Here is an 18,031-nt window from a genome sequence, read left to right on the forward strand (position 1 = left end):
TTCTGCTAAGTTATGGTGTCTAAAACACAGAAAAATATGTGGAAGCTGCTAAATCATATAGAGAAGGACTAGTAAGCAGGAACAGGCACAATATTTTGTCAAACTGAAGTTAATAGGTGGTAAAGATATGTACAAGCAGTATTAATTAAGATAATGTTTCACTTACCTGACCAAAAATGATAAGAACAAACACAAATGTTGTTTTCCCTGGTCCGACCAATTAGTACAGACCAAAACACAACAATAATTGACCATTTTCAGCAGCAATAATCAGCAAAATATGCTAGTTTTGTTCGGTTCAGTGGCATTGTTTACATTCAGTGCAGCCAATATGGCCCATTGATGACCCCTCCTGAAAACACTTTATATAGTGATAAAGGCTATGTCGATTAGCATTGCAATAAAAACATACATTATCTATAATGGACAATATGGACTGCTCTGTGGCCCATGCAAGTCATACATTCACTGCACTGCATTCATGTTCCAAAATGTCATTTGTGTGAAAATATTACGTTATTATTATATTTAGTCTGTAAAAGGCCATTAACAGCTGAAGACGGACATAAAAAGGAGGAAATACTGTAGCAGGCAGGTCAATCTCACTGTTCACGATGCACGAAATATTGGAAGAAACCCATAATAATGAATTGGGGGTAGGAGTTTATATGAATGTGTGTCTGAGGGGAACTATCTGTTTTCAGAAAAGTTTACATGGCTTTTTCTTTTTATCTAGCATCTGTATAACGCATTATAAAGCAGCGTAGCGGAGCTTTGTGTACAGCAGTAACCAAGGAAACATTATCGCTGCTTAGCGTTGAGCCCTGTATTAATTTTGTTAAAATAAAATGACCTTTCCTGCTTACTAAGTCCTTCTCTGTATGATTTAGCAGCTTCCACACATATTCCGTAGTCTAGATGGCAAAAAGTAGTAGAACAACGTCTTCAGTGGTACACTAACCATGCAATTAATGCTTCTGTTTACATATGAGTATCGCCGCAATGGCCGTGCATCTGGGTAACTGACCAGAACGTGACGTCGGTGCAAACCCTCTATAGTCTGTCGCGTGACACATTTTGTTCTGAGTCTTAAATCATAAAATGGCAGCACTTGATTTGTATCCTCATTAAATTCAGCCATAAGTAAATACAAACGAAGTATAAAACCGATTCCATTTGGAAATATAGGGTATGTTTCCAATTCATTCCTAAATTAAAAATGTTTTGAAGTAAACACAGGCATTTTAGATGTCTGCGTTTATCTTTAGCAGCACGAGAGGAACGTGTTTTTTTTTGTTTTTACTCTTTTCCTCTGTCTGTGGTGTAGATATTTATAAAGATGACTGGTTCTCTACCACAATTTGTTCTGTAACTGTTGATTTTTGCATCCATCCTGTTTCCTCATGTGTAAAATGACCATCTGTGCAGAAGCCTTTAAAGATCCCGGGCTTCTCTCCAGGGGACGTGCTGACTGGCCATATAAGCAAGTATCTGCAGCAGATTGCTTTATTATTTGAGTATTGTTGAGCGTAAATAACACCTGAAAGATCAAGTGAAGCTAGGTTAAATCAAACCTGCTAAAACTGCTTGCAGTTCTGCAAGCTTGTGGGTTTGTAGTCTGCTTAGCCCTGAAATGCCAAAACATTAAAAGCCCCAAGAGGCATCTATCAAAGAAGGGAGGGATCTAAAAGTAAATTCAGAGTCCACCCAAATGACCATCGGCCCAGCCCTGTACACAAGTAGACGGCTTTAACTGGGGGCAGAATGAGTCACAGTCAGTGTGGTCAACTCATAAGTGCATACTGAATATTATGCCATCTTTGCTGAACATGGACCCATATGGATGTACTTCATGCATAATCACTTGTTTTGCCCTAATGCACAATTTCACAAAGTATGTGTGCACATTATTTGCAGCATACTTAACACATAGCAAATACAAAGTATGGGGAATCACACCTCTCTAGGTTAGTGTTTGCCTCAGTTTTATTTATATTTTACTCATAAAGTAAAAAAAGTTGTGTTTTATGTAAACTGACCTATTTATTAACCTTTTTTTCTTTAAATTTAATTTTATTTGACCTGTTGACCTGACATGTTTTCATGAGATTTGCCCAGTAAGTGCATAATATTAAAAAATACAAATAATATGCACTTAAAATGCTAATATGGCTTATGAATATCACCTATATAGATAATAGATATGTATTTATATGCAAATAGATAGTTTGGCACATCGATCTGTGTTGAAGCTTTTTATTAATGTCATCTTATTTGTAAACACAATAAAACGAAAGCCAGTTAGTGCAATAGAACAAGAGTGGCAAGAGATTTATTTATAACAGAAATGGAAGCAGATGACTTTATGCAACAGTGATTCATTTTGACATCTCACAGTCTGTTTGGTGTATATTCATATTCACGTGGATAACATATTTGAGGAGTTTTGTGATTTATTTTTTCATGTCCACAAACAAAACAGTCTGGTCTGAGAATTTGTCCACATAAGGTGGCTTGTCTGGAGAGCACCATATCCTGAAGTGGTGTAGAGCCTGGGTTTGTAAGGCTGCCAGTTCCTCACCATGCTTGGGCTAGAAGCAGACAGCACAGAGCCAACCCAGTCCAGTGGGTGTAAAAGGGATGTCGACTTGTTTATAATATAGTTTGTTCTCTGGCACCCGTGTCAAGGCCCATAGTATGCAAAGGTCATTTCAGCCAAGTCAGAAGGCGTACAGCCTCAATGAATGTATATGAAGCATGAATGAACATGGTTGAAAGAATAGTTTATTATTATTTACACTGGCATGCCTAGGCTTTGGCTCGTACTTGAGTTGCATGTCTGTTATTTGCAGAGAAAGTACAACATAGTGCATTGTTGCAAAAAAGAGAAAAAGGTAACACTTTGTTTAAAAGCCTTTATTTACAGTCGAGGTCAAAAGTTTACATACTCCTTGCATAATCTGCAAAATGTTAAGTGTTTTACCAAAATAAGAGGGATAATACAAAATGCATGTTATTTTTTATTTATTACTAACCTGAGTAAGATATTTCATATAAAAGACATTTACATATAGTCCACAAGAGAAAATAATAGTTGAATTTATAAAAATGACCCCGTACAAAAGTTTACATACGCATGATTCTTAATACTGTGTTGTTACCTGAATCATCCACAGCTGTCATGTTTTTTTGTTTGGTGATAGTTGTTCATGAGTCCATTGTTTGTCTTGAACAGTTAAACTGCCTGCTCTTCTTCAGAAAAATTCTTCAGGTCCCACATAATCTTTGGTTTTTCAGCTTTTTTGTGCATTTGAACCTTTCCAGTAATGACTGTATAATTTTGAGGTCCATCTTTTCACACTGAGGACAACTGAGGGACTCCTATGTAACTATTATAGAAGGTTCAAACACTCACTGATGCTTCAGAAAGAAATATGATGCATTAACAGCTGGTGGGGGTGAAAACTTTTGAACAGAATGAAGATGTGTACATTTTTCTTATCTTGCCTAAGTATCATATTTTTTCATTTAGTACTGTCCTTCAGAAGCTACAGCAGATACTTACATGTTTCCCAGAAGACAAAATAAGTGAAATTTACCCTGATCTTCGAAATTTCAAAAGTTTTCACCCCCCGGCTCTTAATGCATTATGTTTCCTTCTAAAGCATCAGTGAGCATTTGATACTGCTTTTATAATGCAGTACCATGTAATGCATGTTATAATGAATTGTACAATCTCTTGAATAATTATAACCACATTGTTAACCTCATTGTTAAGCTATGAATTTTAAATTTGGTTATAATTATTTACAACAACATGATGTATCACAGTGCACATTATGAATAATTATAATGCATTATACCCTTTAATAACCATTTATAATGCATTGTACATAAAGGCTTTACTTAAAATGTTACAGAGGAAAAATATTGTAATTCATTTCATTTGAAAGATATTAACACTTTTATTAAGCAAGGATGCTTTAAATTGATCAAAAGTGACAGTAAAGACTTTTATAATGTTACAAAATATGTTTTTATTTTAAATAAATGCTGTACTTCTGATCACTTCAAAGAATTTAAAAAAACGTATCAAGTTTTCTATAAAAATATTAAGCTGATTTCAGCATTAATAATAACGAGCATCGGCATATCAGAATGATTTCTGAAGGATCATGTGACACTAAAGATTGGAGAAATGGATGCTGAAAATTCAGCTTTGCATCACAGGAATAATTTTAAAATATATTAAAATAGAGCAATTCAAAGTTATTTTAAATTGTAATAATATTTCACAACATTAACAATTTTTCTGTAATTTCTAATCAAATAAGAGACATTTTTCAAAAACAATTCAGACTTTGTTTCTTGCAATTCTGAGAAAAAATTGTGAGATATGAACAAAGATCTGAACAAAATCTTTTTCTCCTCACAATTCACAAGTCTACAACTCACATTATAATATACTTTTATTTATTATATTCTTACTCGCATTGTAGTCTGTCCAGTACGCATTCAATTGTACAGTATCGTCCCTGCAACATTGTGGTGTAGTATAAATGCTTTTGTTGTGGGTGTCCCGCACGTGTTTGTGGCCTGCTTTGTTGGTGTCTTGCTGTAGTTTGTGCTAGTAGTTGTCTTACCGTCCAAGTAATTACTGTCTTTATTGTAGGCTACCTAGTAAAACAGCATCTGCTGAGAGTGAAAATGTGAATAGGTATGAATAATAGTGTCTTTGTTGTTTAGTGACCGCTTTCTCCACCATGACAGGATATGTGTGTCAGCTCTCCTGTTGGCCTGCGCAGAAACTCAGGCCCTGTGAGACATCTCTGGCATGAATGGCAAACAAATCCTCTGTCAACTCTGATTTTTTCATGCGTTGTTTCCATCTGGGAGCATAAAGAATAACATTAGCATTGCAGTTTGGGTTTAGTGAATATTTGAGATTTCTTTTGCCACATAAATGGCATTATTTATAGTGCGTCTCACCCAGACATGCTTGTGTCTTAGGGTTTCCACCTTGGCTAGGCTCATCTCCAGACCTTTCATTCTTTTCTCATGTACTGTTCCTCTCAGTGATTCACAGAGGAACCGCAGCACCAGTTTCAGAGACCAGGAGTCCGGCAGCACCCTCAACACACTGACTAAATCAAAACACGCTGCATTTTGGTTCAGCAGATCCACTGCCGCGATCACATGGTGTCTGGACTCGATGTAGATTTGAAGCAGGGTGAGAAACATTCCCTGCGTGAACTTCCTGTCTTGTCCAGCAGAGGTCCTCCAACAGTAGTTTTCAGCAGCCTGCTGGTCTTTTTCCTCATGGACCAAAACCTGCAGGGCCTTTTTGTGTTTACCAGACTTCCCAAGCAAAATTGCTCTCTCCACATGAAGAAGCAAGGGTGGTATTTGGTCTGTTAGAGTCAAAAGAATAGTACTTTATTGCATCCATGAACACTTTCAAGATGTAATTAACCTAAGAAAGTCTTTATCTGCATGTATTGTGCTCACCATGTATGGCGTACGCATTATAGAAAGAAGATTGCCAAAGTAATTGTTGTAGTTTATGTCTAATCTCTTCCCTGCTTGCTTCATTGTTGTAGTCATCCTCAGCTGAATGCAATATCTGTTTGATATATGATGTGATGAGCATGGTATGATGCTTTTCCTCCTGTGAATAGACAACTGGCTTCTTAAATGTGACATTCAGTCATGGAAAACTGGCATTAAAGGGGTCATGCAGTATACTATTACAGGATTTTTTTGTCACTTTTTTGAACAGGTTATTTTTTGCTGCTGTGCCTTTAAAAAACACTCCGTGTTGTGTAATGAGAAGCAGTTTTACACATATACACCCATTTTACTCTCATTGTTGGTTCTTCTGGGACCACATTACGAAACATTCCAATTCTAGAATCCTATCTGTTTAGTCACCATGGTGATTTCTGTTTGAAACTTGTTAGGGTTTAATTTGAGACTTAACTTTCTGTAATGCGTGCCCTGAGACTTAGAAATAATAGCATTTATGCTGCTTTCTCCTTATTACGTCACTGTGAATGGCCAGGTGAAGTTTCTGATCGTCGGTTGCATTGTGTAAACGTGGATGCGATGCCACGAAATTGCAGAAGTTCAGAACGAGTCGTTTATATAACTTGGATTCACTAAAAAATATTTTTTTGGGCTGAGGAGGAAGCGTTCTGTTATGAATGTTACAAATCTTTTCATACCAGTATTGTTGTCTTTAAATAGAGGTGAAACTATTAAAACTATTTCTGTTACAGATTTTAGCAATCGAAATTAAGCTGAAATAAAATATTGTAATGTAATTGATCAGTTGAAGTAGTAAAATTATTAACTGAAATAAGACTACTTCCAAAAAAAAACAAAAAAATTTTTAAAAAATAAAATAAAATAAATTGTATAAATATAAAAAAGTCAAAACCACATGACTAAAATAACTAAAAATTAAACTGAAATTAAAATTAAAAATATAACATTTAAGCTTTTTAATTCAAAATATTAATAAATACTATAATACTATATAAATAATACTAAAATAACACTGTTCTATACATTTTATATTTTATACACTACCAGTCAAAAGATTTTTAATGTTTTTTTTTTTAAAGAAGTCTCTTCTGCTCACCAAGCCTGCATTTATTTGATCCAAAGTACAGTAAAATTCTGAAATATTTTTACTATTTAAAATAACTGTTTTCTATTGAATATATTTTACAATGTAATTTATTCCTGTGATTTCAAAGCTGATTTTTTTATCCTTCAGAAATCATTCTAATATTCTGAATTGTTGCTCAAAAAACTATTATAATTATTATTATTGTGTTGAGAACAGCGTATAATTTTTTCTGGTTTCTTTGATGAATAGAAAATTCAGAAGAACAGCACTTTTTGTGAAATCTGAAATCTTTTGTAACATTGTAAATGTCTTTATCATCACTTTTGATCAATTTAAATCATCCTTGCTAAACAAAAGTATTAATTTCTATCATTTCTGACTCCAAGCTTTTGAATGGCATAGTGTATAATGTTACAGAAGCTTTATTTCAGATAAATGCTGATCTTTGGATTTTTCTATTCATTAAAGAATCCTGAAAAAAATGTATTCATATTTTTTAAATGTTAAATAATAATAAATGTTTATTGAACAGCAAACAGCAACATTTCAAAATAAATTTGAATAGAAAGCAGTTATTTTAAATAGTACAAATATCTCACAATATTACTGCTTTTGCTGTATTTTGGAATAAATGCAGACTTAGTGAGCAGACTTTTTAAAAAAAAAAAAAAAAAACATCAAAAATCTTACTGTTCCAATACTTTTGACTGGTGGTGTATTTCATAACATAAACATGTAAATTTGATTCCTGATGACCCCATTAAAATGGTCATTAATTATAAATAAATACCTCACCTTGCTGTGTAATTCATTGACTAAATATTCCAAGTACAGAGTCATAGCAACTGGGTAGGTGGTGAGAATAGTGAGGACTTCCTCCGGTGCAAATGTCACATGGCTGCTTGTACGCGTCTTTGTAAAAATCAGTATTCCAGCCTATATTAAAATAAAGAACATGTATTAAAAACACATTGCTCACAATGCAATAAACCCTACCATTCAAATGTTTATTAGAAAGAAAAAAGAATGTTCTGTTCATCAACTCTGTTCAACTGTTTTCACCAAATCAGCATATTACAGTGATTTCTGAAGGATCATGTGACACTGAAGACTGGAGTAATGATCTCAGCCTTGGTGAGCAAAAAATCTTAGCGAGGCCAAACTTTTTATCAGTATATATTATATATATTATAGCATAATAGTCAGAGCAAATTCTAGATTCATAATAGATGCTTTTACTGCCAAGGGCAAAAGAGTAAACTAGACTTAATGAAATTTGTATAACTCTGCCCTCTGCTGTTGATAAACAGTATATGACAGTTAAAATACTTGCCTTTTGGTCTCTCTGAAGAACCCAATCTACAAATTTCCAGATGATGGGTTTATGTTCCAGATTTGAGAGCGTATTAACTATATGCTGGAATACGTTGATGTGTGATGGGTCCTCGCTTTGCTCCTCCACAATTTTAACCCAGGTCTGGAAAAAAAAAGTTGTTTACTTTTCTTTCTGATTCATCTTTAGTCATTGCTCTGTGGATCTTTTCAAAGATACCTGAATTGCATTGAAATGCTGGCCTTGACTTTGATAGAGCAATCCAAGAGTGAAAAACCTGAAATGACAGTTTCAAATCAAATCAGTTTGGCTTTTCACTAGAAAATAACTTGTATTAGCCTTAAATGATGAGCGCAAACCTTTTGTGGTCTTCTAAGTCAGGCACACACATTTGGAGGTTACAGCTATTCTGCGACGACACAAGCTGGTCCAGTTTTTCATATTCACCTTGTTCCAAATACAGCTTAAAAAGTGCTGAGTCAATGTCCTGAGGACACATTTGGCCCTGACTCGTTGGCCTGACTTCTCTCAAGAAGTCGTCCAAAAAGCTTAGGTATTGTTGAAACGTCGGCCAGTCGCCTCGACTTAACGTCCACAGGTCCTTGGCATTGCTGACTGCTGTTGTCTGAGGTGTAAAGTCTTCACTCATAACAGGCATAGCTGGATAAAGGCTAATGATTTCCCTCGGGTCTAGTTCACCTTTACTGGGAGATAAAAGATTATTCTGAAAAGGTGTAGGATTTGGAAACAGTTTTCACATAGAAATTGCTAGTAAATTTCACAAATTACATTAAATTATGAAGCGGGTTGACTGAAATAGTGCTTTCTTAAAAAGTAGTACTTACATAAAAAGCTCTTTTGCTTCCACAAAAGCCTCTCTGTAGAACTTTATCAATCCAGATGTACAGATAACATTCTTGTGTAGATCCTAAAGTGGTGAATTGCATGAATCAGGATGAATGTTATTATATTTGTGAATATAAACAGTTCAAAAGGTCAAAAGTTTACATCCCCCTTTCAGGATCATTAAAAATTGTAATTGTTTTACCAAAATAAGAGGGATCATTTAAAATGCCTATTATTGTTTATTTAGTACTGACGTGAAAAAAGTTATTTCACATAAAAGACATTTACATATAGTCAACAGGAGAAAATAATAGTTGAATTTATAAAAATGACCGGGTTCAAAAGTTCAAGTTCTTACCTGAATGATCTACAGCTGTATTTTTTTGTTCAGTGATAGTTTTCATCATGTCACAGTTAAACTGCCTGCTGTTTTTCCGAAAAATCATTCAAGTCACACAGATTCTCTGGTTTTTCAGCATTTTTGTGTATTTGAACCCTTTCCAACAGTGACTGTATGATTTTGAGATCCATCTTTTGACAACTAAGGGACTCAAATGCAACTATTACAGAAGGTTCAAACATTCACTGATGCTCCAGAAGGAAAAAACATGCATTAAAAGCCAGGAGGTGAAAACTTTTGAACAGAATGGAGATGTGTAAATTTTTCTTATATGGCTAAATATCATATTTTTTCATTTAGTACTGCCCTTCAGAGGCTACAGAAGATGTTACATGTTTCCCAGAAGACAAACTAAGTTCAATTTACCCTGATCTTTAAATTTAAAAAGTTTTTACCCCTGAGCGGTTAAAGGAAAAGTCCACTACCAAAACAAAGATTCACATATAATGTACTCACCCCATTGCCCAAGATGTTCATGTCTTTCTTTCTTCAGTCGTAATGAAATTATGTTTTTTGAGGAAAACATTTCAGCATTTTTCTTCATATAATGGACTGATATGGTGCCCCAATTTTAAACTTCCAAAATGCAGTTTTGTAAATTGCGGCTTCAAATGATCCCAATGCGATTGTAAATGATCCCAGCCGAGAAAGAAGGTCTTATCTAGCGTAACGATCGGTTAATTTCATAAAAAATAATACAATTTATCTATTTTTAATGTCAAACGCTGGTCTTGTCTTACTCTGCCTGGACTGTTTTTGTTCCGGGTCATGACAGTTAGGGTATGTCGAAAAACTCCAATTGTATTTTCTCCCTCAATTTCAAAAATAATTTCAAAATCATCCTACATCGCTGTTTTACATTTTTTGTTAAGGGTGTTTGATCTTCTTTGCATGTTTACTTTGCAAAGACTGGGTTGGAACTTCTGCAGTGAGGCAGGATGATTTTGAAATGATTTTTGAAGTTGAAGAAGAAAATACGATTTTCCAACATACCCTAACTGTCTTGAGCCAGAATACACAGAGTTCAACGAGAGTAAGGCAAGATGAGCATTTGAGAATAAAAAGTATATAAATTGTGTTTTTTTAATGAAAATAACTGATCGTTCCATTAGATAAAACCCTTCTTCCTCGGCTGGGATCTTTTACAACCGCTTTTGGGATCGATTGAAGCCGCATTTAAACTGCATTTTGGAAGTTCAAAATCAGGGCACCATACCAATCCATAATATGAAGAAAAATGCTGAAATGTTTTCCTCAAAAAACATAATTTCTTTATGACTGAAGAAAGAAAGACATGAACATCTTGGATGACAATGGGGTGAGTACATTATATGTGAATCTTTGTTTTGGAAGTGGACTTCTCCTTTAACAGCCGGGGGGTGAAAACTTTTTAAATTTGAAGATCAGGGTATTTAATGCATCGTGCATCAGTGAGCATTGGAACCTTCAGTAATAGTTGCATATGAGTTCCTCAATTGTCCTCATTGTGAAAAGATGGATCTCAAAATCATAGTCATTGTTGGAAAGGGTTTAAACACACAAAAATGCTGAAAAACCAAAAAACTGTGGGACTAGAAGAATATTTCTAAAGAACAGCAGGCAGTTAACAGGTAAAAACAGGGTATTAAGAATCAAGGGGATGTAAACTTTTGAACCGGGTAATTTATAACATGCTTGCTTTAGTTTACTTTATATATATATATATATATATATATATATATTTTTTTAAGATTTATTTTTATTTTTGGCTTTATTATTATAGGACAGATCATAGCGGACAGGAAGCGAAGTGGGAGAGAGAGAAGGGGGCGGGATTGGGAAACGTTCTCGAGCTGGGATTCAAACTCATGACGCCCGTAGTGCAACAGCTATTATTAAGTATATTAAAACTTATTAAATATTTAACTTTGCACATTTAATTTTAAAATCATGTAGCATATTTATATTTGATGAGCTCATATTCATGCCTCTGTGGTCTTTGCTTAATACTACTGAAAGATTTTTTTATATCTTGTTGGAATGACATCTGTGCATCTAGTGCAAGTGCTTATATGAATTATCTTGCTTAGTATGTCTAAGAGGTTCAGCCCCACTGACCTCATGGCTCCATTAACCTTATTATGTGCAGTTTCTATTTCTTAAGATTATATTCATATGACTGTCTTTCAGCAGGATATGTACTCTTATCAAATATAATCTGTGTGTGTGTGTATGAATGGATTTAAGAACATATTATTGACACTTAGGAGTCAAGGACTGGCTTAAAGGGATAGTTCACTCAAAAAAATTACCCCATGATTTACTCATGTTGAAGCCATCCTAAGTGTATATAACTTTCTTTTTTTCAGACAAATATTGGAGTTATATTTAAAAAAAAAAAAAAAAAGTAAATGGCTGTTGAGATTTAAAAGCATAATAAAGTCCATCCGTTCATCATAAAAAGTGCTCCATACGACTCCAGGGTGTTTTATTAACCCTCTATGGTACGCAATATGATATCAATGAGGAAAAAATTATTTGTGATGTTTTTCCAGCTTAAAGTTGGACACTATAACAATATCAGTAAATATTTTTGTATTTTTTGTATTTATTTAATTTTTAAAAGTTTGTTGCCTCAAGGCAACATTGTACCACAATGGACAAAATTAAACATTTGATATTTTCATGCAGAAAAAAATTAATCAATTTATTTAAATCACCAGTTTCTTTAATCAAACATTTGAAGGAATAGATTTATCACACTTTTGATGTTTTGCACATCTCATATTTAACAAAAAGTAAGATTTCATACCTGCATGTTGCTTTCAGGCAACACTGTACCATCGTGGATCACAAGTATAACCAAACTATCATATCTGTTATCATACCAAAACATTATAATTAGTGTTGTTTCAAAGTAAAAAAAAATAAAATTATCATAACCTTATGCTAATATATAACTTTTCCTTACAAGCATGCACATACACACACAAGCACATGCATGTAAAATCTCCTTCCTCACTAATGACTCCTCACTGCTTGTGAAAGCTGAGGAAGCACTTCCTCTCAACAGAATATGTGCAGATATTGTATATGAATTACAATTTTTATAAACGCATTACAATATCATGCAAAAATTCAAATACATTTAGATAATTCTAACTTTTTTCTTACAAATATCATATACATGTATGCTATGCTATATGCCTGGTATGGCCATATGTGATTCCATTACAGTACAATGTTGCCTTGAGGCAACATGCAGTTTTTTGTAATTTCCTATGATATATTTGATGATATATTATGAAAAGTTTTTGAAAATACTTCTTTACTAATCAGTGAAGGTGATTCAGATTTTTTGTTGGCAATTATATGAATGAAAATTGATGAAAACTGCACCTTTCTCTGGACAAAATATGGAGTCATGTGACATGTGCACATGTCCTGAAAGAGAGACCCCTATGGGTCATGTGACCACTTTTTTGCAATTTCATTTGTTAGTATTTGACTTCTTCTTTACTAAGATAGCATTGATTCATTAAATGGGTGGCTCATTTTATTTAAAAAAAAAAAATAGGCTGTGTTGCCTGGAGGCAACACGGTACCATAGAGGGTTAACTAATAAAGGCCATCTGAAGTGAATCGATGCATTTATGTAAGAAAAATATTTAAAATTTAAAACTTTTTTAAAAACCATGTTTTCTGTTTCTGTAAAAGAAAACCTCTTGGCTTATATTGAAAACCTTCAAATTTTTTCTTTACAAAACCTCATTTTGTACTTCTGATTCATGACCTGTGTTTTGTTTTACTCCACTGCGCTTCTGTATTCATCAACGTGTTCGCCTACATCCTGGAATGGTTAAAGATTACAGTGTATAAAATTTTAAAAATTTATATTTTTCTTATACAAATGCATTACTTTGCTTGAGAAGGCCTTTATTAACCTCCCAGAGCTGTGTGGAGTACTTTTTATAATGGATGGATGCACTTTATTGGACTTCAAAATCTCAACTCCTATTCACTGCTATTATAAAGCTTAGAAAAGCCAAGACATTTTTTAATATAACTCCGACTGTATTCATCTGAAAGAAGAAAGTCATATACACCTAGGATGGCTTGAGGGTGAGTAAATCGTGGGGAAATTTTCATTTTTGGGTGAACTATCCCTTTAATAATTATGTTTTTCTAATATATTGAAGAAAGATAAGGCAAAAATCCACTTTCTTTAGTAATTTATCATCAGTCTTACCTTATATGAATCTTTTGGCAAAAGGTCTTGAAGCCTGTCCAGCAGTGTCAGGGCTTCATCAACTCTTTGACTCTTAACCAGCTCTTGAATCTGGTCCTCCAAAGGAACTGGTGACAGCCGATGAATCTCTTTGTCAGCAACAACAAAAATGCTTTCTATATTGAAGAAAGAGATAGGAAATAGCTGGAAATAAGCCTTTAAATGAGTATACAATAAAAGTATAAATAAATATTACTAGTGTCACCATCAGTCAACAAGTGCAACAAGCAGTTGCAATCGAAACCCATTTTACTATTTAGAGCAAAAATATTTGTTGATTTTAAAAAATTTAACATCTTGAATTTATGAAGATGTAAAGATGCAATATACAGGCATTCAAGAATGGTAATAGCAGCTCTGAATTTACAGTGACTACTAATGAATGATTTTTGAAGGATTGATGTTGGATTGTAAAACGTACCTTCTGTTGAGACGAGAGATTTGGCACTTTGTAAAGGGACAGTTTGCTTCAGCTGTTGGTCCAGAATGCTGTAGATATGAACAGTCTGATTTTGTAGAGCAAGCACATATGGGAAATGAACTGCAGCGTCCACCACGCCATCAGGCCACTGTACAGGAGGATGCTGGGAAGTGCCATTCTTCATCACAAACATGCCTGTGTGTCACATATAGACTACTTTTACTTGGTTAGTTTACAAAGCAAATAAATATTCTTTGCACAAATTATTACTGAAATGTAAAATGTATCTATCTATCTATCTATCTATCTATCTATCTATCTATTTATTTATTTATTTATTTATTTATTTATTTATTTATTTGCATGCTTGCTTGCTTTATAGACAGGCATTAATGAAGTTTTCAAGCGTGTGTTATTAAATATTAAATTATTTGTCCTAAAATTCCCTAAATGTAATAATTGAAAATAAAAAAGGGATAAAGAAATAAAAATTGAATTTAATTAGGCAATAATTTAAATGCAGCTAATCAACTGCTGAACCAAAATAAATAAGTTAATTAATTAATAAATGTAAAATTGTTTAAAAAAGCATATTAAAAATAAATTAAGTTGCATTACACTGTAGCTTAGATTATCTGGTCTTGACAAATTTAATCAAGTTAATAAATCTCTTCTGTTTAGATTTCTTTTGAGAAGACACATGAAATTATTTGATATCATTTGTTCTCCATTTTATTAATTATTGTGAGAACATGAAGTAAATGTAATGCCTTTTTATGCATGCCTTATTTATTTTTATTGCACTGGCAGATCTTTCGCACAGTTTTTACCTTGTTTTGCCACTTAACGTTTAAAAAGTCTCAATTTTATTAGTCTTTTATTTAGTCTATTATGATTTTATTTTTATTTTTATAATAATAAAAATTCTTACCCAAAGATCCAGGCCCATTTAAAATGAATTCTCCTTTTCCACATTTGTTGGCAATTATATTTTGCTTTCCCAGGTTATGTGGGAAAAGATCGAGGGTGGTTTGGCTCTGATAATCATGGAGAAAATATCTGTCACAAGTGGCCACACACAGACACGTCCCATGCGCAGCCAGAACCACAGGTTCCTGCGGCAGAGCCACCTGTCTCACACACTCCCATCTGTCCACATACACCTTATAAACACTGACTGTTTTCCTCTTGGTCGAAGCTACAATGAGCTCGACAGAATCAGTCTGAAGCGCTGACTCACTGACATAGAAGAGTGACACATTCTGTATTTTCTTCAGGGCAGGAATGAGTTCCAGGGAGAACATGTTAAGCACCATAACCGAACCGTCCCAGAGAACTAAGAGATGATTCAGAACAGGGACCGTCGTCAGCTGGCCGATTGCTCCGCTTCGGCCCATCTGTCTCTTCCCCACCTCCCTCACTGAAAGGCTTTCTTCAGCGCTCGTGTTATTTACAGTGAGGTACTCAACGACTCCCTCTTTGGTCCCTATATAGAGGTTTTTACCAAAACACTCCAAACACTGAATGCTGAATTTGTCTCTGCCTTTCCCAGAGGGTAATTTTTTAAAGACTAGCACAGGGGTGAAGACTTTCATGGTTATTTACTCTTAATATAGGTCTCAGTGGCAAAAAAACACCTAAAAATAAATGAGAAACCTTGTAAACTGGGCAGAGAAGGAAAACAGCTTTCATTAGCTCAGATATCTACATGCTGTAAAGCTAAATAAAACAAGTAAAGAGCGGTCTCACCTCATTAACGAAGAAGCTGTCAGCATTATGGACGTTTCTTTTTTTACTCAAGTGTATTTTGCTCTTGCCATGTGACTCTCATCCTGAAAGGAAGTTGGTGTCAGCAGTTTTACTGCTTTTACTCTGAATGGATGGTTGATTGCACAATGCCAAATGTCTAAGAAAGACTACAGACTTAAAACCTTTAGTTAATTATTTCTTGTATACTCTAGAGATGTGTCTTTTAAAGTGTGTAAAAAGAAGCTAAAACAGCATGTTGCTTTAGCAAATGCATTTTTATCTCAAATTTACTTTTGTTTACCCTATCATTTGAGTTTAGGGTAGGGTTTAGGAGTATTGTTAATTTCAAACAAATAGGGCATTAAAGGAATCGATTACTCAAAAATAAAAGTTGGGTGAAAATTGACTCACCCTCAAACCATGCAAAATGTCCATAAGTTTGGAAAAGATTTGAAGAAATTTAGCACTACATCACTTGCTCACCAGTGAATCCTCTGCTGAGAATGGGTGCCGTCAGAATGAGAGTCCAAACAGCTGATAACAACATAACAAAAATCAACAAGTAATCAAGCAAAACGCTGTGTCTTTGTAGTTAACAAGTTCATTATTAAGGAATTTGACGTGTGGATTACTTGTAGATTATTGTGATGTATTTATCATCTGTTTAGACTCTCATTCTGATGGCACCCGTGTTTGTTGTTCATTTTCAGATTAATCTTGGATTAAAAACTGGGGATGCACAGAAATATATATATATATATATGTATATATAATATCCAGCATACTGATATTTTTCAAATCATTCTGGCCGATGACCGATACCGATTTCTTTTTGTTTTGAAACAACACAAAGTCTCTCCTGTGCAGAAATGATAAACAAATTATTTTTAATTTTGGTTTGAGCAAAAACTTATTTGTTAGAACTAATAAACTAAGAACTAATATTTATTTATTTATTTTTTGCAGTTTAAACCTTAACATTTTATGTGTGGATTTAACATTAATTATGGTCTAAAGCAAAAGAGTAAAAATTTCTAAAAAAAAAAAAAAAAAAATTAAAATTTATTTTCTAAAAATTAAAATTTTCCGCTTGAGTTTAAATTTATTAATTTGCACAGAAGATGACATTGCACGCTCATGGCAATCGTGTCGCCCAATTCGTGTCATTCGCGTCAGCCAATGCAAATTTAAATCTTTGCATTGACTTTCGATGTAATCTCTTTGCTTGGGTAATTAAAGGAGAAATCCACTTCCAGAACAAAAATTTACAGATAATGTACTCACCCCCTTGTCAAGCAAGACATATAAAAGTATTTAAATTGTATTATTTTTATGAAAATAACCGATCGTTTCACTAGATAAGACCCTTCTTCCTCGGCTGGGATTGTTTACAACTGCATTCATGATCGTTTGAAGCCGCATTTAAACTGCATTTTGGAAGTTCAAACTCGGGGCACCATAGACGTCCACTATATGGAGAAAAATGCTGAAATGTTTTCCTCAAAAAACATAATTTCTTTATGACTGAAGAAAGAAAGACATAAACATCTTGGATGAGGTGAGTGCATTATCTGTAAATATTTGTTCTGGAAGTGGATTTCTCCTTTAAATTCGCTTTTGGTTTGATGTTTACATTTTAAGCTTTTATTGGCCATTTCCAATAACATTATGATAATATTGTGCATCCCTATTAACAACTGAAATATTACAGTATAAGAAGCTACGCTCTTAAACCTAAAGGTTCCAAAAAGGGTTTTTCACAGATCCACTGTTCTGACCACAAGACAAAACCTTTCCCTCAACAAGAACCTTTTGTACATAGCAAAGGTTCCATGAATGTTAACGTTTCCTTCATTTTTAAGTGAGTACTTTACTGCATTTGAAGCCACCGTCATCTTGAGTGATTCCACATGATGTTGCAGCGGTCAGGTCGTACAAGTTGGACCTCTCAGAAAATGTCAGACTTTACAAGTCGTAATTACAAGTTCTGTGAGGACATGAATGGTTTTTACAAGTCAGAATCTTGTAATTACTGTAATTCTGACTTGGCGTGAACGCACCTCTACTCACTTTATTTCACCAGCCAAACTTAAACAGAAAATTACTGAGTGCACCTTTAAAAAAAAAAAAAAAGAAATCAAAATTGTAATTTAGTGGCCTTTAGATCATGTTTGTTTTTGAGTGTTTGTTATTAAGTCACAACAAATTAGCAGTTTTCATGCATTTAAAATGTTTCTCTCCAGGGAAAATGACCCAAAAATATCAATGACTCATCCTGTTCCCAGAATCATTTAAGTTTAGCTAAGCGTAGATAAGTGGACTCCTATAATCATTCCCAGCGTTCGCCATTAATGTATGCACTGTAGTTGTAGAATGGGGTT

At 34.0% G+C, this 18,031-nt stretch overlaps 2 protein-coding genes across 2 annotated transcripts in view; one reads left to right on the plus strand and one right to left on the minus strand.

The window, feature by feature from the left end:
- bach2a (BTB and CNC homology 1, basic leucine zipper transcription factor 2a) overlaps positions 1-18,031 on the plus strand; it is an 88,243-nt gene that overhangs the window by 1,362 nt on the left and 68,850 nt on the right. The window lies entirely within an intron of this gene.
- On the minus strand, positions 2,920-15,722 carry si:ch211-266g18.9 (transforming growth factor-beta receptor-associated protein 1). The gene is made up of 12 exons (XM_051133921.1): positions 15,651-15,722; positions 14,833-15,538; positions 13,902-14,096; positions 13,442-13,596; positions 8,813-8,895; positions 8,327-8,671; positions 8,187-8,244; positions 7,968-8,111; positions 7,430-7,570; positions 5,509-5,668; positions 4,990-5,411; positions 2,920-4,889 (listed from the first exon to the last, which is right to left on the minus strand). The coding sequence occupies exons 2-12, from the start codon at positions 15,494-15,496 to the stop codon at positions 4,743-4,745; spliced, it is 2,514 nt and encodes an 837-aa protein (XP_050989878.1). The 5' UTR covers positions 15,497-15,538; positions 15,651-15,722; the 3' UTR covers positions 2,920-4,742.

This window comes from Labeo rohita, chromosome 17 (genome assembly GCF_022985175.1).
Source record: "Labeo rohita strain BAU-BD-2019 chromosome 17, IGBB_LRoh.1.0, whole genome shotgun sequence".
Taxonomy (NCBI): domain Eukaryota; kingdom Metazoa; phylum Chordata; class Actinopteri; order Cypriniformes; family Cyprinidae; genus Labeo; species Labeo rohita.

Coding starts and splice junctions, on each gene's coding strand:
- si:ch211-266g18.9 (XM_051133921.1), bottom strand. CDS start 15,496: ATGAAAGTCTTCACCCCTGTGCTAGTCTTTAAAAAATTACCCTCTGGG. Junction 8,896..13,441: donor TGCCAAAAGATTCATATAAG/GTAAGACTGATG, acceptor TCACCACTTTAG/GATCTACACAAGAATGTTAT. Junction 8,245..8,326: donor GACTTAGAAGACCACAAAAG/GTTTGCGCTCAT, acceptor CTGTCATTTCAG/GTTTTTCACTCTTGGATTGC.